Source organism: Spea bombifrons, chromosome 11 (assembly GCF_027358695.1).
Source record: "Spea bombifrons isolate aSpeBom1 chromosome 11, aSpeBom1.2.pri, whole genome shotgun sequence".
Classification (NCBI taxonomy): domain Eukaryota; kingdom Metazoa; phylum Chordata; class Amphibia; order Anura; family Pelobatidae; genus Spea; species Spea bombifrons.
The window spans coordinates 38,248,238-38,273,731 of NC_071097.1; the positions used below are offsets into that span (position 1 = coordinate 38,248,238).

Consider the following 25,494-nt stretch of genomic DNA (forward strand, 5'->3'; position numbering starts at 1 on the left):
ATATATATTGTCAGCAGGGGCTAATATTAATATATATTGTCAGCAGGGGGTAATAATATATATTGGCAGCAAGGGCTAATATTTATATATATTGGCAGCAAGGGCTAATATTTATATATATCAGCAGTAGGGTCTAACTAACTAACTAACTGGCAGTTCAGCTTTTATCTTGAAAACATATTTCAATCATGGTCTTTACTTCAAAGAGATAAGTACATATTATGTAGTTAAAAAAATGCATGTCTAATGCATATATTATATATATATAGTGTATGTGTAGCATTTTATAATTGCCCTCCTACTTTGGTCCCTGTCCCCTCATGTGCCTCCCCCCCAATATAAAAGCGGGAGACGCCACTGTGGAGGCATAAAGTCACTGTAATACATGGTAAAATTATTTACACTTTGCAGTAGGAGAAGCCCTTATACAATATCTTACCTTTTGGTTTCTGGAAAACTCCAGACAATGGATGCCACTGTGTCCCGGCTGAAATGTGGCTGTACTCGTTCACCAGCCTCTCTGTATGTTAGCCTGTGGTGTATGACATGGTCTATGGTAGAAGCTCTTATTTTATTAGTTAGGCCCTTCTTTGAGCACCACCACACATTCTAACTCCTTTTCCTCTCCCTTGTCCTGGTACTCATCTTCCTCTCCCTCATGCAAGCATTTGTCTTACTTTCTTTGTGTTGTTCTATGTTGTTTCTTTTCCACACAAGATCAGCTCAAAGAGGTCCTCTTTTACTGTATACCGTATGGTCAAGCAGTTGAAAGACCCTCAACATCTGAGTGTGTTTCCTTGATGGGAATCAGCTGTGATTTATTTGCATAACTTCAATCAGCTGTTTCTCTGTAGCAATGGAATAAAATACAGGTGATATACTTGTTTCAGTTCACAATATGAACAGTTATTCACTTTGACTTTAGCCTATAAGTTAGGTTTAGAACATGATGTTATCTGTTCTGACATTTAGTGTGAAAGCATTAGTAAATCTGGCAGTGAAAATCCATTGTTTTGGTCTTAGTTGAGCTTGTGTGTAAAAGAAGCTCAAGCATTTTAAATTTGTGGTAACTATATGCATTTTGTGTCAAAGCAACAAGAAATGTGTTAATTGTATAGCCTACACAGACAGATTTTGTGCTGTGTAAAGAGTTTAGGAAAATGTTAAAAGTATGGAAAAATTGTCAAAGCAATCGTAAACTGTAAATGGCCGAGGTAATTCGTACCCTTCTGGTTTAAGATGGTTGGGGTAATCGGTACCCTCCTGGTAGTAAATGGCCGAGGTAATTCGTACCCTCCTAGTACTAAATGGTCTGAATAATTCGTAGTTCAGAAATGGTTGGGGAATTCACATTCCTGTTATGGGAAAAAGGAAGGACAAGATCTTGAGAGGGAAACTACTTAATATAAACCGGGGTCCGTTATTCCAGAAGCGGCACAATTCACCCATTTGCCTCCTTGCGCTTTGGGGCTAATCCAGAGTTTCATATCCCAGGCTTTGGTGTATACCATCTTACCACAAGGTAATAAAGGGAAAACTGCCTAAAAACCACTGCCGTGATTCACCGCTTGGGGGGGGGGGTCTGTGAATACGTTTCCATACGTTTATAACAGCTTTGGGGTACCTGGGCATGTTTTCGTAACATGCTTTGTTTTGGGGGCATATTTTACTAACGCGATGCAGAAACTACGGTTTTAGCTATCAAAGAATTTATAAAGCCAGTAATTTGTGTTTATTTATCCATCGCTCGCTTCTCACGTCCTCTTTTCTGCTGTAATTAGTTCCCATTTTGTGACACCCGTTCTGTTGTCTGTTATTAGTCGTTTTATTAGAACGTGCCGCTTGTGGACTCTAAAGCGGCCTTTTCATCACTCCATTGTTACAGAAAACACGAGAAAACATGTGGAATTAGGAGCAGAAAGTGTCTGATAGAGGCTGCAAATACCCACATATTGTAATCAGGCTGTTCCTAATCACTCCGGAAAACGAGTGTTTTGTTTGCTTGTTTTCCGTTGAATGAGTGCTGATTTTGCCAATGACAGTGACGCTCGACGATAATATTTAAAGAAAGGAAGTCATTTGTCCGCACAAAGGGTACCTATTACTGCAGTCCTTCATCTTTCCAGACGTAACATAAAAATCAATACTGAATATGTCTCTGAAATCCTCATTTTGGAAGCTCTGATTAGCCTTTGAGAGGAGCTTGCTTCGCACACAGACCTCTTTTCGATGTCATCGTCCACTGACCTTCGGCTGTGCAATGGAGTCGGGAGGCAGCGGTCCCTCCACCCGACTCGAGGCTTTGGAGTTCCTGAGCAAATTGGGTGTTTTTACCTGCGCGGCTTCCACAATATGAACCGATTCAGCACATTATTGAAATCAGCCATAATGAAGATAATGTACATAATTCTCCTGACCCAAAACTCATGTTCTAAGTGGTCAGGCGAGGAAATGGCCTTAATTTTCTGCTCATTATAAGCCGATACGGGATGATAATACCCCCCTCTCATTAAGACGGTGCTTGCGAAGGATCTTTTTCAAAGTTTTCACTTGCAAAACTTCTCGATTCCCTGAATTTTTAATTAAACTGTTGAGCAGAGGATTTCTGGGTTATCAGTATGACCTGAAAAAATGCTAAATGTTAGATAAAATAGAATTGCCACCTGATATAAAAAGGCGAGCTCACGTATTTATAACGTAAACCACTATATATATATATATATATATATATATATTAAAAAAAAAATCAATATTTCGCCATTTTCTGTTTTACACCACAATATAATGTTTTGAGGTAGCTGGATATAAACCATTTGTATGAGTTCTCGCTCTGTTATCTGATCCCCAATCTACAAAGACCCCGACTCATACTGCCTGTAGGGAACAATATAATGGCTCAGTCTTAATCACCCAGCCGGACACCCCGACTAGTGAAAGTCTATGGAGGGACGGGCATCAGCTCAGTGTGCTGTTTGAGCGGCAAAAGTCACCCAAAATATCATAACAATGGGAGCCTACAGATTAAGGGAGTTTATTGGGACAAAATGAGATAAAACCAGAATTCTGTCACCATCCCACATTACTGTATACGGCCCAGGGGGATATTCCTGTATATACACTCAATAGCCACTTTATTAGGTACACCTGCTCAATTGCTTAACACAAATAAGCCAATCACATGGCAGCAACTCAATGCATTTAGGCAGGCAGAAGTTTAAACCGAGCATCAGAGGGGATTTAAGTGACTTTGAACGTGGCATGTTGGTTGTTGGTGCCAGACAGCCTGGTCGGAGTATTTCCATGCACAACCATCTCTGGGGTTTACAGAGAATAGTCAGAAAATGAGAAAATATCCAGTGAGCGGCAGCTGTGTGACAGAAATGCCTTGTTGGTATCAGAGGTCATAGGAGAACGGGCAGACTGGTTCGAGATGACAGAAAGCCAACAGTAACTCAAATAACCGCTTGTTACAACCAAGGCGTGCAGAATACCATTTCTGAACGCACAACACGTTGAACCTTGAAGCAGATGGGCTACAGCAGCAGAAGACCCCACCGGGTGCCGCTCATGTCCGCTAGGAATAGGAAACTGAGGCTACAATCGCACAGAATAACCATAATTGGACAATGGAAGACTGGAAGAACGTTGCCTGGTCTGATGATTCTCGAATCCAGCTGCGACATTCGGATGGTAGGGTCAGAGTTTGCCATAAACAACATGAAAGCATGGGTCCATCCTGCCTTATATCGACAGGTCAGGCTGGTGGTGGTGGTATAATGGAGTACGGGGCATTTATGGTACACTTTTGTCACCTTAGTACCAATTGAGCATTGTTTAAATATTGCGACAGCCAACCTGAGTATTGTTGCTGACCATGTCTGTCATGGAGCTGGATAGTTCGAGCAACTACTTCCGTTGACTTGTGCTCCCTTAGCCTGGGACAACACACTCTTTCCCCGGTTTCCCATTCATTAGCCGAGAGTATAAACCAAAATGAAGACTGATTTATTTCTCACACACAGGGCTGGATATATCCAGCAAAACACACATTAACATAAAACAAGATATTGGGACACAAACCACCCCCTTAATCTTCCTCCCAGAGACAAAAGGGGCAGTAAAGGGATTAACAATATAATAGGGCAGGGGCGTCCAACATGCGGCCCGCGGGCCAAATGCGGCCCGCGAGACCTCGAGGTGCGGCCCGCGTAAGATCGGCAGCCAGGGCAACCGATCTTACGCGAGCCGCACCTCAAGCCCTGCTACTTACTTGTGGGAGGGTCATCTGGACTACACACAGAGGAAGCGGAGTTCACGTGACATCCTACTTCCTCTGTGCTTTAGCAGAGAAGGCAGAGGGAGGCCGCGCCCCCTGCTGAAGTCTGTAAGCGGCATCGAGGAGCTGCCTTGCAGGTAAGGAGGTGGGGAGGGTGTTTGAATGAGTGTGTGTGATTGAGGGAATGAATCTGTGAATGAATGATTATATGAATAAATGAGTGTGTGTGTGTGTGTGATAGCATGGATGTGTAAGTGCTGGAACCTAGGCATGATGGGACTGTGATTGCTGTTAGCAATCACACTCCTATCATGCTAAGTCAGCCAGTACATGCTGAAACCTGGCCAGCTGCCCCCCTTGTGTATTGATGCTGCCAGCAGTATGGGGTCTGCACTTACAGCCACCCTGAACCAGCATGTACTGGCTGACTTGGCATGATAGGAGTGTGATTGCTAACAGCAATCACAGTCCCATAATGCCTAGGTTCCAGTATTTACTGGATGGATGTGTAAGTGCTGGAACCTAGGCATGATGGGACTGTGACTACTGTTAGCAATCACACTCCTATCATGCCAAGTCAGCCAGTACATGCTGAAACCTAGCTAGCTGCCCCCCTTGTGTAGTGATGCTGCCAGCAGTATGGGGTCTGCACATCACTTACAGCCACCCTGTACCAGCATGTACTGGCTGACTTGGCATGATAGGAGTGTGATTGCTAACAGCAATCACAGCGAGCACAGTCCCATCATGCCTAGGTACCAGCATTTACTGGTTGCCAAGTCATATTGCTAATTTTGTCCAATTGTGTGTTACCTACTTTTATTAAAAATGTGAGTTTTTATTATTATTTTTAAAGGTGGGGGTCATTTTCGGTTTTGGCTAAGTGAACCCTGAATGTTTTGGTCCAGAATTTTCATTTTAGTTCATCCCTAGAATAAATCTAGGGAATCCTGAGTGAGAGGAAGAGTAAAGGTTTTGTGTTATTTACTTTATTTTAATCTGCATATTTTATTAAAGGCCATATTTTTTGTCACAGTGAAAAATGAGTGCGGCCCGCGCACGTATACAATTCTGATGAAGTGGCCCACTGCAGAAAAAACTTGGACACCCCTGTAATAGGGGTAAATGTCTGTAGAGGTAGAACTGGGGGGGGGACTGACTTATACAACATAGTAGTGCACCATGGGGCGGGGGGGTAGACAAACTAACACAATGGCGGTCACTCCCTGGTTGCATATCCTGGCTGTCTGCCGAAGATAATCCCCTCAGAAAGTGATGAGATGATACTGCTGGGGGTAGATACAGAAGCCTTTACAAAGCCAGGACCCATAGTCCGTAGGGAGAAGGTTGGATCTCAGGCCTCTCCAGTGTTCGAAGTGATGGAGGGTTCCGTCACAATGTACATCCCCTTATGACCAGAGTGTACTCATCTTCTGATGGCTACTTCCAGCAGGATAATGCACCATGTCACATCATCTCAAACTGGTTTCTTGAAAATGACAATGAGGTCACTGAACTCCAACGGCCACCACAGTCACCAGATCTCAATCCAATAGAGCACCTTTGGGATGTGGTGGAACAGGAGATTTGCATCACGGACAAATCTGCAGCAACTGCATGATGCCTTCATGTCCATATGGACCAAACTCCATGGAATTTTCCAGCACCTTGTAGAAAGTATGCCACAAAGAATGAAGGCAAAAGGGAGTCCAACCCGGTACTAGCGAGGTATACCTAATAAAGTGGCCAGTGAGTGTATAGCACTCGGTTACGATGAGATGATTTATTTTCCATAGGAACTTCCCCTTTAAGTTTAGGTTTTCCGCATTTGGCGTCTCTCTGGTGAATCACATCTCCTGCTGGGTTATAATAAAAATAAGTCACTTCTGTAAAATATCCTGACAGGAACATGTATTAAAAAAAAACAAGACCGATGCAGAATTACAGGGTTCCTGATCCTTGGTCACAGCTAGTTGCCCAGGTTTGCCTTCCTGCCCTTGCCGGCTTCCACTATCTGCTGGCGGCACAAAACTTACTGTGATAACAAGTCAGCCACGGGTTTATCGCAAACCTGCTGATAACAGCTCAAAACAAGAAGCTGAGCGATAAACCCGAAGACCGACTACGTACATCAACAAACCCCCTGAACTGTCCAAAGCCTCGTGTACGTGTCGCAAGTCTGTCCCCCAGGGACCCACCTGGGCCTCGTCCACAGACAAACAGCACATTGCCGACGGCAAGGGAGAAGCAGAAGTGATGGCTGGAGAGGCGACCGGCAGCAAGTCTGAGGTCAGAAAGAAAGTTCAGTGGACAGCGGCCATCGCTGGCGATCAGGGAGCTGAAGGAGGCAACAGTGAGGAAACTGGACCCTGGCGGGGAAACAAACCCCAAGCGGATCACACCGGTCAACCCACAGGCCACAAGAAACCGAACAGGCAGGTCTCATAACCATAGGGAGGACACGATAAAGAGGGACGAGGAGCTGAAAAGCCACCTGAAGGTTTCCCTCTGAAGTCAACCAGGCCCCCGGACTCACATTGTTAGACGGTTGGGAGCATTAACCATATACAGGAGGGTGAGAGACACCCACGTTCGCTGCGTACACCTCACGCAAAACGCAAGCCGAAGTCCAAGCCCACCAATCGGTGACAGCAGCTACGTTACATGGCACAGCGACCAGATCTCTGTCCAGGACGTTGGTTACGGAGCGGATACGGATATTTTACTGCGTGGCATTTTGGCAGACTTGTGCCTTCATCGTGCATCCACGCTGTGTTTGTACAAGGCGTTCACAGGGTTTGGCATCGCAGGCCACGGATTCTGTCTCCACAACAACTTCCAAAACACCATAAAATGAGAGGAACGAAAAGAGATAACGGCCATAATACCCACCGCGTTCCACGACTTCCCCTTTCCTCACACAAAACGTTATCCAGCCGCAAACAACCATCCACTTCCCCTTCCTCAGCCTTTGGGGAATATATAAATCAGTGTCAGAAGGGGGCTTCAGAAGTTTGGAAATAGCAGGTCCCGTAAAGCTAATGGATGTTTTAGTGATTTCCAGCAGGGTGACCCCCGACTGGCCCTCCGCACCTATAGGGACAGCCAGGCAGTGACCCTCGCTTCCTGACCCATTTACACAGCGCTCCCATGATTAGAGGTGAGGGTACCGGGGCAGCCCCTGCAGGGTGTAAGGGGGGGTAATCAGGCAGCCCCTGCAGGGTGTTACGGTGCTGGGGGTAGATATCTGGGGCAGAGCCCACAGGGTGAGGAGGGTACTAGTGATGATATCTGAGGCAGGTTGGAGGGGGGGTAATCGGGCAGCCCCTGCAGGGTGTTACGGTGCTGGGGGTAGATATCTGGGGCAGAGCCCACAGGGTGAGGAGGGTACTAGTGATGATATCTGAGGCAGGTTGGAGGGGGGGGGTAATCGGGCAGCCCCTGCAGGGTGTTAGGGTGCTGGGGGTAGATATCTGGGGCAGAGCCCACAGGGTGAGGAGGGTACTAGTGATGATATCTGAGGCAGGTTGGAGCGGGGGGGGGTAATCGGGCAGCCCCTGCAGGGTGTTACGGTGCTGGGGGTATATATCTGGGGCAGAGCCCACAGGGTGAGGAGGGTACTAGTGATGATATCTGAGGCAGGTTGGAGCGGGGGGGGGGTAATCGGGCAGCCCCTGCAGGGTGTTACGGTGCTGGGGGTAGATATCTGGGGCAGAGCCCACAGGGTGAGGAGGGTACTAGTGATGATATCTGAGGCAGGTTGGAGGGGGGGGTAATCGGGCAGCCCCTGCAGAGTGTTACGGTGCTGGGGGTAGATATCTGGGGCAGAGCCCACAGGGTGAGGAGGGTACTAGTGATGATATCTGAGGCAGGTTGTAAAGGGGGGGTGTCGGGCAGCCCCTGCATGGTGTAAGGTAGTCCGCTCCAGCTGAGCGTATAGGTGGTTCCTAGCCCCACCCCCTGAGGTTCCCACTTCCGGCCACCGGGAGCCGGCATCTTGTAGGTGGCGAGAGATCCCACAATGAGCGGCACGGAGCGGGGCGGCCACATGGAACTTATCTCCAGCCTGAAGGAGACAGGTGAGAGGACGGCTGCCCCTTAACACCTGAGTGCCGGGGATGGGGTGTCATCTGACCATTAGGTTCCACCTGCCCGTTAACCCTGTAGATGCCAGGGGTGCGGACTGAGGCTAGGTTCCACCTGCCCGTTAACCCTGTAGATGCCAGATTTGTGGGGTGAGGCTAGTTGCCCATGCCGTTAACCCTGAGGGTGCCAGTGGTGTGGGCAGGGGCTAGGTTGCACCTGCCCCTTAGGGTGTGAGTCTGGGGCAGATCGCAGGGCGCGGCGCTGGCCTTGTTCAAATCATGTCTTTTCCCACAATAAGGCTAAACAGGGATTAACCCTTTCACTCTGCGCTGTACAGACAGCTGTCAGTGCGCATGTTTCAATGCTTTGAATATGTGGGGTGGCAGGTACTATGGGGCAGGTAGGGTGCGTACATCTTTTCTACACCAACGTGCAAATCTTTTAACCTTTGGTGCGCCAGAGGGGTACACAGGTCACCGCTTGCACTCAGGTGGTTAATCAGTTCACGCCTTGTACACACGGACTGAGCCCAAACGGGACCCAGAACTTCCTTCGTTTGCTTTGGGAACCGTAGGGCGGGACAGGAGGTATTTACCTGCGCGACACGGCCAAAGGAAGGCAGCAGTGGGAGGGGCTGCAAACCGCTTCGTACCACCAGCTCTGGGAGGCGGCTGCATCCCCACCACGCTTGCCCACTGACACGTTTTATGCTGATAAGCGCGTCAATTCCCTGTGCTCAGCTTTTCTTGTGGGGAAAGACGTTCAAGTTATTACAAGCAAAGTGTTTTTGCTCTAATTGCGTCAAATCATTTCCACCCGGCAGCCATAGTAACGCTGATCTGTGTGCTTGGTGGGTCCTCATGGCCCCCGACGCGCCGTTAACCAGCGTCCCCTCACACTCCCTCCGATTCATTGGGACTCGCCCTCCCGGGGCCCCTGCGCCTATCGCCAGGATCTGGTTACAAATCCGAGCAATTGGGAAAATACTAAATGTGTTGCGCTGGTTTCTATGGCAACTGCTCCACATTTAGCACCAAGTTACAGGATGTCAGGGACTGGGTCCATACAGACGACTGTAAAGATCCAGAGCGCCCAAAGATGGAGTTCAGGATTTATTGAGCGGGAGCGGAGTCGGACAGGGCCTGGTGCTGGGTAACTGTGCTCCCCCAAGTGTTGACCACCTAGGGTTGTGCAGCCACATCCCGGGGCCCTAACATAGCAGTGGGTGTTGTCCAGAACAAAACAAAGATATCCTGCAGGTACCCTGGAGCAGGCATGAGACATAGCTCTACAGAGAAATGTGCAGGGTGCTGCAGGCTGGGAGTAGGGAAGCTAAGCAGAGAAACAGCAGAAACATGGCAGGGCGGGGGGCAGGGGGCGAGGACCAGGGGGACAGGGGGCAAGGACCAGGGGGACAGGGGGCGAGGACCAGGGGGACAGGGGGCGAGGACCAGGGGGACAGGGGACAGGGCAAGGAACATAGCCAGACAAGACATACATGGTACAGGACACAACAAAGGACAGGGAACAAGGAACACATGGGATGGAGTGAGGAGCCGAGATCCTCAGACGCTTCTCCTTTAAGCAAGGATAGGACATCTTAACTGGGTCATGGGGAGAGAAGAGAGGAACCGAAATCCTCAGATGATTCGGGGAAAAGAGGGCCTTGTTCAAATCATGTCTTTTGCCACAATAAGGCTTAACCGGGATTAACCCTTTCGCTCTGCGCACGTTTCAATCCTTTGAATATGTGGGGTGTCTGATACTATGGAGCAGGTAGGGTGCGCACATCTTTTCTACACCAAGGTGCAAATATTTTAACCTTTTGAGTGCCAGAGGGGTACGCAGGTCACCGCTTGCACTCAGATGGTTAGCCTAGGACTGAATGATAACAATTGGAAACAGTCACATCTTACGGCCATAGAATGCTTAGCCCACCACTACTCCAAAGTACTCCAAAATTGGTGGGTCCTAGTGTTAAACCCTGCCTACTGAATTACTAATAAGCTGAAACTAAACATTAAATGTAAAACAGAGAGAAAACATTCCTATAGATTGCAGACAAACATAAGAAACGCGTGCGGCACAACTTATAAAGGAAACAGAAGCTGAAGCCAAGAGCAGGACTGGAACAAAGTATCAGAAGCCAACGGCAGAGCGTAAGGAAATCCAGGAATAATTACAGCAAAGGGCGAACCGTAGCGCGGCAGCGGGAACTAGAGATAAGCAGCTCCACAGCCTGAATGGGGCCTGACACAGAATTGCGCTTTATAAATATGACCCATTGGAAAATTATTGAAAGCTGGTGTTATAGCCATAGGAACCAATGGGATGTCCCTGCTGATTGGACCAATCCGTTCCTATGGTGATATAATGGCATCGCGGCAGCAATGGCGGGTCAGGGTGGTGTTGATGCAGATGGCGCATCGTGGCTATCGTCCTCCAGCTGATTGTCCCCTTTGGTGAGAACTGTGACTCTGCCAGCCATGTAGGGGTCACTTCAGTAATTCCAACATGGCGGCTTCTACAATAAATGGTTAAATGCGATAAATAACGGAGCCTCGGAGTCTGATGGCTGGAAGTGGCTCATAATTCCAAAGAGATGAAACTTCCCAGAAGCCTGGGGCAGCCTGTAGGGGCAAATACCAAGGCCAGGAGCTTTCACATTAAAATCAGACCAAGGGGTGGAATTTCTGCCCGAGCGGGAATGCTGGCGCGATGCAGCGAGTATTGCTCTGCGATGCCACTCATAACCGTCAACAAACTTTCACGTTCCAGAGATCTCACAAACATCAGCAGCAGACAATCAAACCCCTCGAGCATTTAATAATTACAGTAGTCGGTAGCGGGAGAAAGTGATAGATGCTAAGCATGCGCGGGATAGGCATATGGCTCCTGAAAACTAGACCAACGACTGATTAAGGATAACTTTACTGAGTGGGTGATGAATAAGTGGAACAGCCTCCCAGCAGAGGTGGTAGAGGGTAATACAGTGAGCGTATTAAACATGCATGGGATAGACATACGGCTCCTGAATCTAAGACGAGACCAACAAGGTTTGAGTCTCTACAGCAGGGGAAACGGGCGACGAGACGGGGGCCGATCTGCTGGTGGGTTCTAGGACTTTCTGGCAGTGCATTCTGCTGAGTGTATTTATCCTCCTAAAGCCAGGGCAGGAAGGCTGTGCAGCCCTCTGGCGCACAATGGGTTATTTTTTTAGGATCTTCTATCGCTGCCGCAGACTCTCATCACACCCAGAAACCTTCTACGACGGCTCATTTCATAGCCGCCAACTCACTGGCTGCAGAAGCTGAAGGCTCAAGCTCACAGGGCAGATCCCTGCGGCCGGGGCTCCTAACACCTCACTGCTGCCCCCGACTGAATGTTAATCACTAAAGACATTCCTGATTGCGTCCTGCGTATCGGGAGCCTGTGAAAGAATCCTCTGGCACTCGAAGGGTTCGCGCCAGGGACTGTTTAATCTGATCAAAAAAATGACAAAACCAGGAAACTTTATTCTCGCTGGGTCCGGGGCTGCCGTCTCCCGCTTTATGTTGAGGAACCCGCCGGCAGATCGGCCCTCAGTGACCCCCGTTTCTCCTGCTGTAAAGAATCAAACCTTAATCAGTTGTCAGTCTCGTCTTAGATTCAAGAGCCGTATGTCTATCCCATACATGTTTGATCCCCTCACTCTATTACCCTCTACCACTTCTGCTGGGAGGCTGTTCCACTTACCTACCACCCTCTCAGTAAAGTAAAATTTCCCTTCATTTCATCTCGGACTCTGACCCTCTAGTGTTAGATTCGGGCCTCTTGTAACATTTCTCTTCCTTAGAGATTTGTTATAGTTTGATGGACCCCTCGTGTGGTTGTATCCTGGCGCTCGGCATCCGTGCCGGAGGAGCGTTTCTGGTGGTAAATCCATTTGGCTGCTTTTGATGAATGACCCGGGAAGTGGTGCAGAGCCTTCCACCCTTAGACCTGGGGCAGCAGAAGTGTAAATGAGTCGGTGGGAAGCGCTCGGGGCAAATCTCTAACCTCTGAATTTTTCTGTATTTCAGCCATCGAAAAATACGAAGAACTTAGAAGCGAAAACATGAAAACCATGGAAGAGGTAATGTGTGCAAAATGTGTGTTGTTGGATAGTGTGTGCATGCGTATAAGAGTGTGGTGTTAGTGTGTATAAATGTATGGTGTGTTGGATAGTGTGTACATGTGTATAGGAGTGTGGTGTTAGTGTGTATGTGTATCAGAGTGTGGTGTTGGTGTGTATAAGCGTGTCTTGTGTATGTTGTTGGATAGTGTGTATAAGCATATGAGCATGTGGTTTTAGTGTGTATAAGCGTATGGTGTTGGATAATGTGTATAAGAGTGTGGTTTTAGTGTGTATAAAAGTATGGTGTGTTGGATAGTGTGCACATGTTTATAGGAGTGTGGTGTTAGTGTGTATAGGAGTGTGGTGTTAGTGTGTATAGGTGTATGGTGTGTTGGATAGTGTGTATATGTATAGGAGTGTGGTGTTAGTGTGTATAGGTGTATGGTGTGTTGGATAGTGTGTATATGTATAGGAGTGTGGTGTTAGTGTGTATAGGTGTATGGTGTGTTGTTGGATAGTGTGTACATGTGTATAGGAGTGTGGTGTTAGTGTGTATGTGTATCAGAGTGTGGTGTTGGTGTGTATAAGCGTATCTTGTGTATGTTGTTGGATAGTGTGTATAAGCATATGAGTGTGTGGTGTTGTGTATAAGCGTGTGTTGTGTTTTTAGATATTGTGTACATGTGTATACGAGTGTGGTGTTAGTGTGTATAGGTGTATGATGTGTTGTGTGTGTTGGATAGTGTATATAAGCGTATGATTGTAGTGTGAGAGAGTATGGTGTTCATATTTGCATCTTCACTCATCACCTCCTCCCATGCGCGCCTACAGGACCAACCCTCTGGAACTCTCTTCCCCGCGCTGTCCGACTCTCACGACTCTCTACCCTCCTTCAAACGCTCCCTAAAAACTTTTCTCTTCAGAGCAGCCTCCCACTGACACAAAAATCTAAACTCCCCCCCCCCCACTTACAACCCTTATCCCCCCCACACCATGATCATTCACTCCCACGCAGTCCTCACCTCCTGTCTCTCCCCCCTATCCACCTAGAATGTAAGCTCCTGCGGGACACGGGCCGTCGTTACTCTTGTATCTGTGCGTCTATCGCTTGTCATTTTGTACTTGTCGTTATCTGTGTCATTTTTACCTTGTACAGCGCTGCGGAATCCGTCGGCGCTTTATAAATAAATATAATAATAATAATATCTGACTGTAAGGTGTGTGTTTGTGAGCTTATGTGTCTGTTACTGTATGGTGTTAGCGTGTGTATAAGTGTATGACTTTGTGTGTTACTGTATGGTGTTAGCGTGTGTATAAGTGTATGACTTTGTGTGTTACTGTATGGTGTTAGTGTGTGTATAAGTGTATGACTTTGTGTGTTACTGTATGGTGTTAGCGTGTGTATAAGTGTATGACTGTGTGTTACTGTATGGTGTTAGCGTGTGTATAAGTGTATGACTTTGTGTGTTACTGTATGGTTTTAGCGTGTGTATAAGTGTATGACTTTGTGTGTTACTGTATGGTGTTAGCGTGTGTATAAGTGTATGACTTTGTGTGTTACTGTATGGTGTTAGCGTGTGTATAAGTGTATGACTGTGTGTTACTGTATGGTGTTAGCGTGTGTATAAGTGTATGACTTTGTGTGTTACTGTATGGTGTTAGCATGTGTATAAGTGTATGACTGTGTGTTACTGTATGGTGTTAGCGTGTGTATAAGTGTATGACTTTGTGTGTTACTGTATGGTGTTAGCGTGTGTATGACTTTGTGTGTTACTGTATGGTGTTAGCGTGTGTATAAGTGTATGACTTTGTGTGTTACTGTATGGTGTTAGCATGTGTATAAGTGTATGACTGTGTGTTACTGTATGGTGTTAGCGTGTGTATAAGTGTATGACTTTGTGTGTTACTGTATGGTGTTAGCGTGTGTATAAGTGTATGACTTTGTGTGTTACTGTATGGTGTTAGCGTGTGTATAAGTGTATGACTTTGTGTGTTACTGTATGGTGTTAGCGTGTGTTTGACTTTGTGTGTTACTGTTTGGTGTTAGCGTGTGTAATTTACTGTGTGTGTGTGTAATGTGTGTAATAATGTAATGTATTTATCATTAAATGGATGAATGTTTTCACTAATGTATCGGTTCTTTATTCAGTGGATTGTCATTAACATAAAGATATAAAGATATATATTCATTATATTAATACTTTATAATAAAATTCCCTATTATTTATGACAAATATTTTGTGAGATATCTTTATTCTGTTTATAGTGGGACAGATTTCTTAATGATATAGATTAGAAGTGGCTCCTAGTTCCAAAACAGATTTGTGCCGATATAGGGATCGCCCGTATTTGCCGATTTGTGCCGATATAGGGATTGCCCGTATTTACCGATTTGTGCCGATATAGGGATTGCCCGTATTTACCGATTTGTGCCGATATAGGGATCGCCCGTATTTACCGATTTGTGCCGATATAGGGATCGCCCGTATTTACCGATTTGTGCCGATATAGGGGTCGCCCGTATTTGCCGATTTGTGCCGATATAGGGGTCGCCCGTATTTAGCTGTTTATTTCTGATATGGGGCTGCTGTTTAGCTTGTTTTTTTTTTCCTGAGCCGCCCCCCCCAGCACTCGGTTTAATTTATATATGAATTAGTGTCTCACGACTTTATTTACAGCCGTCTCTGCGAATACGTCCTACAACATCTATTATTATGGTTTTATGTAGCGCCAACATATTCCGCTGAGCTGTACAACGGCGTTTTCCATCCATTAAGTGGTTGGTTGTTTTTTTTAACCCTTTTCTTTTATTCTGTGAGTTTGGAATTAGTTTTTTTTGTCCTTCCCGTTACACCGATGTTTAGTGCCTCTTTCTTCTATAATAACCCGTGATTTCTGACTGTGGCCTGCGGTTCCACTGGAATCGTCGGGTCTCAGCCGCCAGCGTTATGTTCATCGTATTATTTCCCCTTTATTAATCCTGTCTTTGTTGGCCACAGTATGAGAAGATGAAGCACGAGCGAGATGACGCCGTCAGAAAGTTGGAAGAGTTCGGCAAAAGTGAGTAGAGTCGGGCGAAATGAAATGTTCTCGATCGGATTTTTCGGATCGTTTCATGGAGTCTGCCTTTATTTCCTGTAATTTAGGATCATAGGCTAGGGGGGCCCTGAGGGGTCTGTCCTGGGCCCCTGTTATTTAATGTATTTTTAATCATCTTGTGGCCGGTGTTGACAGCTATGCGTCTTTCCCTCCTAGGAGATTTGGTTAAGAATGAGAAGACCAAGTGGGAGATGAGATTTAATGCTGATAAGTGCAATGTTATGCATTTTGGGGAAAGTTTACTTAATAAAAAGGATTTGGGAATAACTGTAGACAATAAACTTGTGAACAGTGTTCAATATCAAGCAGCTGCTGCAAGGGCCTGTAAGATATTGTCCTTTATTTACTCACGGGATATGCCCCTGTGTAAGTCATGTGGACTAATACCCCACTTTGAGTATGAAGGGTACATCTGGGCGCCTGTTCTTAAAACAAACAATATGGAACTTGAAGCTGAATCAGCTACAGAATAACTATGAGAGACCCTTATTTATGAAGAAAGGCTGGAGAAGGGGAAGTTGTTTATTTGAGGAAAACGGTGGTTTACAGCAGATATGACGTCATAATCCAAATCCATACGGGGCCAATACCGGCTGCTCTCTCTGATGACCTATTCATTAACAGGACTGTGCAGCGAACAAGAGGCCGTCCGTTCAGACTTAGAGATAGGAATTTTCATCTAAAGCAACGAAGAAGGTTCTTTACAGTAAGAGACTTAAAGATGTGGAATCCTCACAGAGTCTGTGCTATCCGATCCAATAGATTTTTATCTATGGGCTAGACCGTATATAATATATAGTATATAATATGAGGAATATACAGGGATCTAACGGGTTATAAGGACGGGATTAGTTATACGGGGGAGAGTATATAATATATAATATGAGGAATATACAGGGATATAACGGGTTATAAGGACGGGATTAGTTATACGGGCCGGAGAGTATATAATATATAATATGAGGAATATACAGGATATAACGGGTTATAAGGACGGGATTAGTTATACGGGCCGGAGAGTATATAATATATAATATGAGGAATATACAGGATATAACGGGTTATAAGGACGGGATTAGTTATACTTTCTGAGAGTATATAATATATAATATGAGGAATATACAGGATATAACGAGTTATAAGGACGGGATTAGTTATACGGCCGGAGAGTATATAATATATAATATGAGGAATATACAGGGATATAACGGGTTATAAGGACGGGATTAGTTATACGGTCTGAGAGTATATAATATATAATATGAGGAATATACAGGGATATAATGGGTTATAAGGACGGGATTAGTTATACGGCCGGAGAGTATATAATATATAATATGAGGAATATACAGGGATATAACGGGTTATAAGGACGGGATTAGTTATACGGTCTGAGAGTATATAATATATAATATGAGGAATATACAGGATATAACGGGTTATAAGGACAGGATTAGATATACGGCCGGAGAGTATATAATATATAATATGAGGAATATACAGGATATAACGGGTTATAAGGACGGGATTAGTTATACGGGGGGAGAGTATATAATATATAATATGAGGAATATACAGGATATAACGGGTTATAAGGACGGGGTTAGTTATACGGGGGAGAGTATATAATATATAATATGAGGAATATACAGGATATAACGGGTTATAAGGACGGGGTTAGTTATACGGGGGAGAGTATATAATATATAATATGAGGAATATACAGGGTATAACGGGTTATAAGGACGGGATTAGTTATATGGCCGGAGAGTATATAATATATAATATGAGGAATATACAGGGATATAACGAATTATAAGGACGGGATTAGTTATACGGCCGGAGAGTATATAATATATAATATGAGGAATATACAGGGATATAACGGGTTATAAGGACAGGATTAGTTATACGGGGGGAGAGTATATAATATGAGGAATATACAGGGATATAACGGGTTATAAGGACGGGATTAGTTATACGGCCGGAGAGTATATAATATATAATATGAGGAATATACAGGGATATAACGGGTTATAAGGACGGGATTAGTTATATGGCCGGAGAGTATATAATATATAATATGAGGAATATACAGGGATATAACGGGTTATAAGGACGGGATTAGTTATACGGCCGGAGAGTATATATATATATATATATATATATATATATATATATATATATATATATATATAATAATAATAAAAATCATAATGTTTATGACATGGGCGGTTAATGCTTGTTATAAACACTTCAGCTTTTTTTCAATTTTTTTTTACCTGGCAATTTGGCTCTCGTTCCTCTTAATTGATTCGTATAAAGTTTAGCTTCATTCTGAGCAGTGGATGCTGAGCCCTCGTACTTTCTGTAACCGCTGGGGGGCAGCCGGTCTTGTTTCTCATCCATACGGCTAAAGTTTTGCCCTCCGTTGGCTGGCCGTAAACGCGGGTTGACTTCTCTGTGCCGTGTTTTAGGAGCTGGGTCTGATGCATAGGGGTTAGCGCATAGAATCGGACCATATACTTTAGAGTTCATATCAATGGCCTTGTGGTTCGGTTTAGAGAGAGGGAATGAATGGAGGGAAGCCGATTAACCTCAGCGATAGACGCGTCTCATTCAGACACCGGCGCATGAATTCATCACAAATGTTTTTATTAAATGGAGTAAATGAATAAGAGACTTAGAATTGATCTCAATCGCGTTTTGAAAAAGCTGCATTGAAAGCCACTTGTAAATAGATGATTTACATAATAATATTACTCCCGACACGATGGAGGCTTCCCGTAACATCGGCTTCAATGTGCACCTGAACATCCACGTCTGGTGCCTCGCCTGCCTTTGCAGACTGCCTGCTTTGTATCAATTACTGTCTTTATACACCATCAGCATGCGCGATACGGCACGTAACCGTTCTGACATCAAACTGCGGCATATTGGTCAAAAAGCTCCTGACTTTCTGCGAGGAGACACGACATAAAGCGAGGATTATAATGTAATCGAGAAGCAACGGATGACGTGCATGAAACGAGCCGAGGCAGAGCTGCTCGCTCTCGCTTTGTTTTATGTTCTTTCCGTTCCTCTTTTGGTACGAAGGGACGATAATCATTTCTGCTTTAATTAATAAAAACCCCAGAATCTGAGATGTGACAGGGGGGCCGTCTAACGGGGCCGGCTCTCCGAATATCTCCTAACCTGAGAAAAAGGTGTTTGATGCCGCGGAGCCTCCAACGAAGTGACCTTTAACCCCTTCAGCACCAGGATGGGTTTTTTTTTTTTTTTTACACCATGTTTGCGCTAAATGACCAGAGCTGTTTTTTGTGTTTTTGCTCTTTATTCAGCTCTGATTGCCCCCTAACTCACTTAGTGCCCCCCCACATTATATATTGTCTTTCAGCACAAGTAGGGCTTTCTTTTGAAATAACTATATATATATATATATCTATATATATCATCATTTAGTATGAAAAATATCTAAATATCTGTGGACAATTAGGAAAAAGAAAATTTTCCTATTTTTTTTTATTATATATATTAATAAACATGTATGTAACACGTGCAAATGGGGAAAAAAAACTCCAAAAGTGTATTTAGGTATTTGTCTTGTTTTTGGAAACGCCTTATATATATTTTTTGAAAGTTGGCATCCCAAAGTATTTTACCACTTTTGATTTAACCATTTTAGTGCCAGTCTGTCCTAAACATTGCAGTAAAGCAGTATTTCAGTAATTCCCCCCCCCCTGGTTAAGTAAATTTACTAAAACAACTTGTGATTTGTATTCAGAAACACCCCCGAGTACAGGAATACCCCACATACATGGGTAGGGCATGTCTTTTAGGCACTGCCGGTTAAAAACTGGAACATGCGCATTACGGTGTTCAAACTTTTTATATATTTTTTTTTATCAGATTACTTGTAAGTGACGAGTTTAGGCCGCTGACATAAAACGATCAATAATCAGTGTAATTATTATCTGTTTTTATAAAAAATTGGTTGGGAGGAGGGTTATTATTACCTGAGATGACCCCTCCCTCTTTCTAGGGCAGGGTCATCCAGGGGCTGGCATAATGATCAGATCACTCCTATTGGCCAGTGATCATCAGCTTGCATTTGATTGGTTCTGCAGCAGTTGACCTGGAAGCGCTCTTGACTTTCAGGTCAGTGCTGTTATTTTTCCTTTCTTTTTTAACTCTTTCAATGCTGAAGCTCCATAGGAGCATGGCATTGACTGATATTTAGTCCTCAAAGCTTTAAAGCACAGAGCATCGATGCCGGCCGAAGCCATAACTCGGGACCTCCATCGGGCAGCGGATTTATCTCTGGAGTATGATGGATGAGAGAGCGAGCTGCTGAAGGGGCAGATTCTACGGAGTGATTTACCCCGGTCATATGGCAAAAAATTAACAATGAATTCTATGGAATCCGCGTTCCAAGCACCAGCTAGACCATAAGATCCAGGCGGTTCCATAATTAACATTAATAGTTTACTGGGTGACCGAGGCGCATGCACAGAATGGATAAAAGTAATTTAATGAGCTGTGGACAAACTTTTATAAATGCAAATAAATGTGTTTAGGATGAATTACAATAAATTAATAATAATGAAATAATCATTAATGAAACGCCTCGAAGTTTTGTAAGCGAAGGTGATGATACCTGCCACAAAAAGACAGAGAACCCCTGAGAACGCTTGTGAGGAGTTTCCCTGCGAGTCTGTGAGCGCAAAGAGCTGAACATGCGCAGGGGCTCCGAAGAAGCTGGAATGGCATCCGTCGCACATGCGCCAAATGAAGAAGAGAGCAACCGCGGAGACGCTGCCGACGCAAACCGAGATGACGCTACCCGCAGCTGATCCGAGCGGCGTCCGCCGAGAATCCGACACAAACGAGACTTTCATGTCCGAAAACTAGTGATGAGGAGATAGATAGGAAAATATGTACTAAAATATAGAAGCAATAAAAATACTGACTCGATTCCAGAAACGAGGGTACGGCCTTTAAAGACTGTGGTGCGCATTGATTATTGGGGATATGGGGTGTATTTTTAACCATTTTATGTTTTTATAGTTGGCTTTGCGAGTAAATACAATGAATATAACTTTATGCGGTTTGCTTCATATGGAGACCGGAGAGCCGCCAATTACCTCCATCGGTCATCTCCTGCTTAATGAAGGAATGGAGGCGGAGTGATTTACCCCGGTCATATGGCAAAAAATGGAACTTATGGAACATGGAACTTATGGAATTGTGTTTTCTATATGTGCCTCAGCATGAAGCCTAACAGACCTGCGCAAAACGGTCAATAAATTCAATTTCTGGGACAGATCTATGCAGTTAAAGGCATCGTCTGGGGGCTTTGATGCATTTTTCTTCATTTTAACGGATACATTATATAGACTGTGGTTATTCCTCCCCGAGGGACCACAGGTTGGGAAACGATGAGCCTCTCCGGAGTTCTGGGAATCGTGTCTTCCTTTCCACCTGGCGCTCCGCGCAGGACAATAAAACCTGCCTTTCACGCGTCTTTCAGCGTCTGTCTCGGGAAGCGCCACGTGTTGGTAGCCAACACCGCGCAGTCCACGGCCCTTTTGTGTGTTTTTATCTCCGAGGTATGAAGACCGTATCTTGTCCGCACTCTGACAGAATGCTAGAACGTATTGGGAACTTAAGGGAAAATGAAGGCCCATTATCCGGATCACAATATAAAAGGCAATTACACTGATAAAGAGCCTGCCGGGGCTTTGTGTCGGTGAATAAACTTGGCCGCCGGCCGCCTCTGGTTGTTCCCATAGTGTAAGCGCGCATTGTGTGTGGCTCCGCTTTAATGGGACCGGTTTGTATGCCAGGCAGCTGCATTTTTCGGGGCTATTCTGGATTTTATAGTTTGCTGGAAATTGGCTCTATTCAGCGCCGGGGGTGGGGGAGGGGCCCTGGGGGGTGGGGGGGCGATCACGGAAGGGGGGCTTCACAATCATTTCTTTTCAATTGGAGCCGGCAAGGTTGATGACAACACGACCATTTAGTTGTAATGATCAGAGCTTGGCGGCGGCTGGGGCTCTCATCAGCAGCAGATACGATTTAATAGAAGTCCCTGTCAGCGGCTGATACCGTGAGACGTCCGTCTGCGCCGCTCTAATCGCCGTCCTCGGAGAAATCCAGCCGAAATGATCTGCAGCGGTGAAAGAAACTCTCAATTAAGCCTGCCACTTCCAACGTGTCACATGGCGTCCCGCGCGCCCGCTGCAATTTTCCCTTCCAATTCTGTTTATTTACAGCGTCTGCCGGTAATTACGCGTAACGTGTCAGGGGCCGCGGACATTAGCGCCGGCTGGGAGTTTCTCGCCGCTCCGCATTCACGCTGCGATGGGTGCGGCGGTGGCGCCGGTTAATGCGAGTGTTGCGCTTGTCAAGTAATAATTAGATGCCCCTCGATGGCGGCACTTGTTGTAATGACAGTGTTGCTCCGTGTTTTTTCTGCTGGAGCGTAACCGCTAATTAGTTAAGTGGTTTCTGGTCGGCCCGCGGCTGCCGAGGATTAGTACGTGTCGGGGTTTGAAAATAATCTCGAGGTTATCTTTACCCGGCTTTGGCGCATGCTGGGGGTTTCGTTTTCCCGCAACAATATTTTTTACTAGTGATTTCCCCCCCCCGTTCTGTGATTTTTTTTACCCCTCTGCTGAGATTTGCCCCCTGTTGGCGGTGGCTGGTAGCTAGTTGGGTTAAATGGATCTGGGCTCAGCAATGGTGGGTATTAAAGGCCTCTTGTTACCCCAGGAAAATGGCGGAAAGATACGTAGGTTGTGACCGCAGAAAAGAGCCAACAGCCGGCCCTTTGGAATCCCTTCCTCCGTATTAATTCTAGAGGATAGTTTTATGGGTATCCCAAACTTTTTTTTTTGCACTTCAACTAGAAGTCCGTTGCAGGTATCTACTACTCTTTCCGTGAAGTAGAATGTTCTCACTGTGTGTGTGTGTACGGTATGTATAGGTGTGTATGTATATTATATATATATATATATATATATATATATACTGTGTATGTATGTATATTATATATATATATATATATTGTGGCAAGGTAATGCAGTCTGTGCTTCCATCATAGCTCCCATCCGAGCAGTTATCAGCCCGTTGGTTTTCTGTTGCACTGTAGCAGCATGCAGGAGGGTCTTTAAAACATCCTCCATGTTGATACAGGGTTCAAACAGCAAAATCCCACTTCTCACACCGGATCAAAACACGAAACGCCAAACACCAGCAGAATAAAAGCAAGATGTGGTTTATTGCAGCTTTGTATGGTCCACAGTGTTTCACTTACAGTATAAATAAACCTCACTAACTAACCGGCCAGCTACTCCAGTCCCAGAAGTAATAGCAGCACAACACAGTACCTTTTTATAACACCTGACTGCCTGACTGCCTGACTGCCTGACTGACTGACTGCCTGACTGACTGACTGACTGACTGACTGACTGACTGACTGACTGCCTGTTTCCAGACAACTAATGCCTCTAACGGCCGCCCTTTAAACACCTCAGTGCAGGTTAATTGGTTCCACCTGCTGACCTCCCAGCAATTAACCCCCTCATGCTGGGAATAATGAGCGTTCCAACCTGCTACTGATATACACAGACTGTGCTACCTTGCCACAATATATATATATATATATATATATATATGTGTGTGTGTACTGTATGTATAGGTGTGTATGTGTGTATATATATATATATATATATATATATATATATATATATATATATATATGTGTATATATGTGTGTACTGTATGTATAGGTGTGTGTGTGTATATATATTTATGTATATGTGTGTGTGTGTACTATATGTATAGGTGTGTATGTGTATATATATATATATATGTGTGTGTATATGTGTGTGTACTGTATGTATAGGTGTGTGTGTATATATATTTATGTATATGTGTGTGTGTACTATATGTATAGGTGTGTATGTATATATATATATATATATATATGTCTGTCTGTCTGTATGTGTGTGTACTGTATGTATAGGTGCCGTCTGGGCACCGGGCTGGGAATGGTTGGCGCGGGTGGATGTGCTGTGATGACCTCTCAATGACGTTGTCTTTCTGTATTAAGTCGACGGACGCTTAACCGTCTGCGCATTCTGAAAAGAAACACTTTGTCGTTTATAACCTTCGAAAGAATCCTCACCTCCTCTCCTTTGTGTTCTCCAAATGAAGGAAATACCTTTACTATTCACTTTGGATAAAGCGGCTGGCGGATAAAAGGAGCGGCTTATTGTCCGTCGGCGTAATTATCCCGGCATTTACAAATATTAGCCTGAATGGCGAAGCGAGCGCGATGTACAAAAGGCGCTTGTCCCGAGCGCTTTGGCTTCCTTGACCTGCGCGCAGTTTTTGTTGCGACCCCCTCCGCTCGTTGCTTATTGTCTTCTGCTCTAATGTCATTATTCCTGCAGCCTCCGTAAATCCCGGACAATGCACGTTGCATCCAATTTAATGAAATGCGAGGAATCGCAACCTGCACGGTGCTTGCGAAAAGGTTTTGTAATTGACGGCTTGTTTGTCGATCACCTTTTTCCTCCCCTGCAGACATCAGGTGCTGACTATATTATATCCGTCATGTTACTATAGTATATACAGTAAGTCATACTATATAACATATAATACAGTTTAAATTATTTTTTTGTAAATTAAAGAAACAGAAAATATAAACTAAAAAAACTACGCTGGGTCTGAGTTGAGGATCTGTGCAGCGGTGTCCTCGTTCTCTGCCCACTTTCGCACATGCACCGTCCCCAATCCTTTTCAGGATCTATCATTTCAGATTTTTTCCCTTAAATAAATCTCTTTATCCGATCGTTTATATTCCAGGCTCGTTAAACGAGGATTTCACTTCCGTGGCCTGTGGGTGTACGCAGCGCGCCGGCTATCATTCTCTGGGAATATTTTTTCCTCTGCTGTGATCATCGGTATTGTGTGTGATTTGTGGCAGAAAACACAATTTTTACAAAAGCCAGAATTATTTAATAATATTATATAAATTTATTACTTATTATTTTTATGTCAAAAATCAAATTCCTCAGACTAAACTTGTTTCAATTTTATTTCTAACGTGTTTTCTGCTTTTACATTTGTGGTTTATTTTAAAGTAAATTTAGTTAAATGCCCGTCCACCTAATCCTCTGAGCCATTAACCCCGCAGGGGGTTCTGTCTGATATATTAAAACAAGTTTTTTTAGTTTATATTTTCTGTTTCTTTAATTTACAAAAAAATAATTTAAACTGTATTATATGTTATATAGTATGACTTACTGTATATACTATAGTAACATGACGGATATAATATAGTAACATGGAATATATAAGATATAATAACATGGAATATACCATATGTAACACGACAGATATAATAACTATATTTATATTATGGTTACATGGAATATATAAGAAATCATAATGTGATATTACCATATCGTAACATGGAATACACATGATATTGTAACATGACATATACTATAGTAACATGGAATATATGCAATATAGTAACATGACATATATACTATAGTAACTTGTAATATACACTATCGTAACATGATATATATATATTATAGTAACATGGAATATACACAACATAGTAACATGATATATATACTATAGTAACATTGAATATACGCAATATAGTAACATGACATATATAATATAGTAACATGGAATATACACATTATAGTAACATGAAATATATACTATAGTAACATGGAATATACACTCGTAACATGACATATATAATATAGTAACATGGAATATACACAATATAGTAACATGACATATATACTATAGTAACATGGAATATACGCAAAATAGTAACATGGAATATACACAATATAGTAACATGACACATATACTATAGTAACATGGAATATATGCAAAATAGTAA

General features: G+C 44.2%; 1 protein-coding gene across 2 annotated transcripts in view; it reads left to right on the forward strand.

Moving 5' to 3' along the window:
* Positions 1-8,246: 8,246 nt before the first annotated feature.
* The window catches only part of SHTN1 (shootin 1), a 41,774-nt gene continuing 24,526 nt past the window's right edge, over positions 8,247-25,494 (forward strand). For both annotated transcript variants that reach the window (XM_053451356.1, XM_053451357.1), the window contains exons 1-3: positions 8,247-8,355; positions 12,424-12,476; positions 15,458-15,518. In XM_053451356.1, the coding sequence (XP_053307331.1) occupies positions 8,298-8,355; positions 12,424-12,476; positions 15,458-15,518 (172 nt within the window). In that variant the 5' untranslated portion in view covers positions 8,247-8,297. The remainder of the gene's footprint in view (positions 8,356-12,423; positions 12,477-15,457; positions 15,519-25,494) is intronic.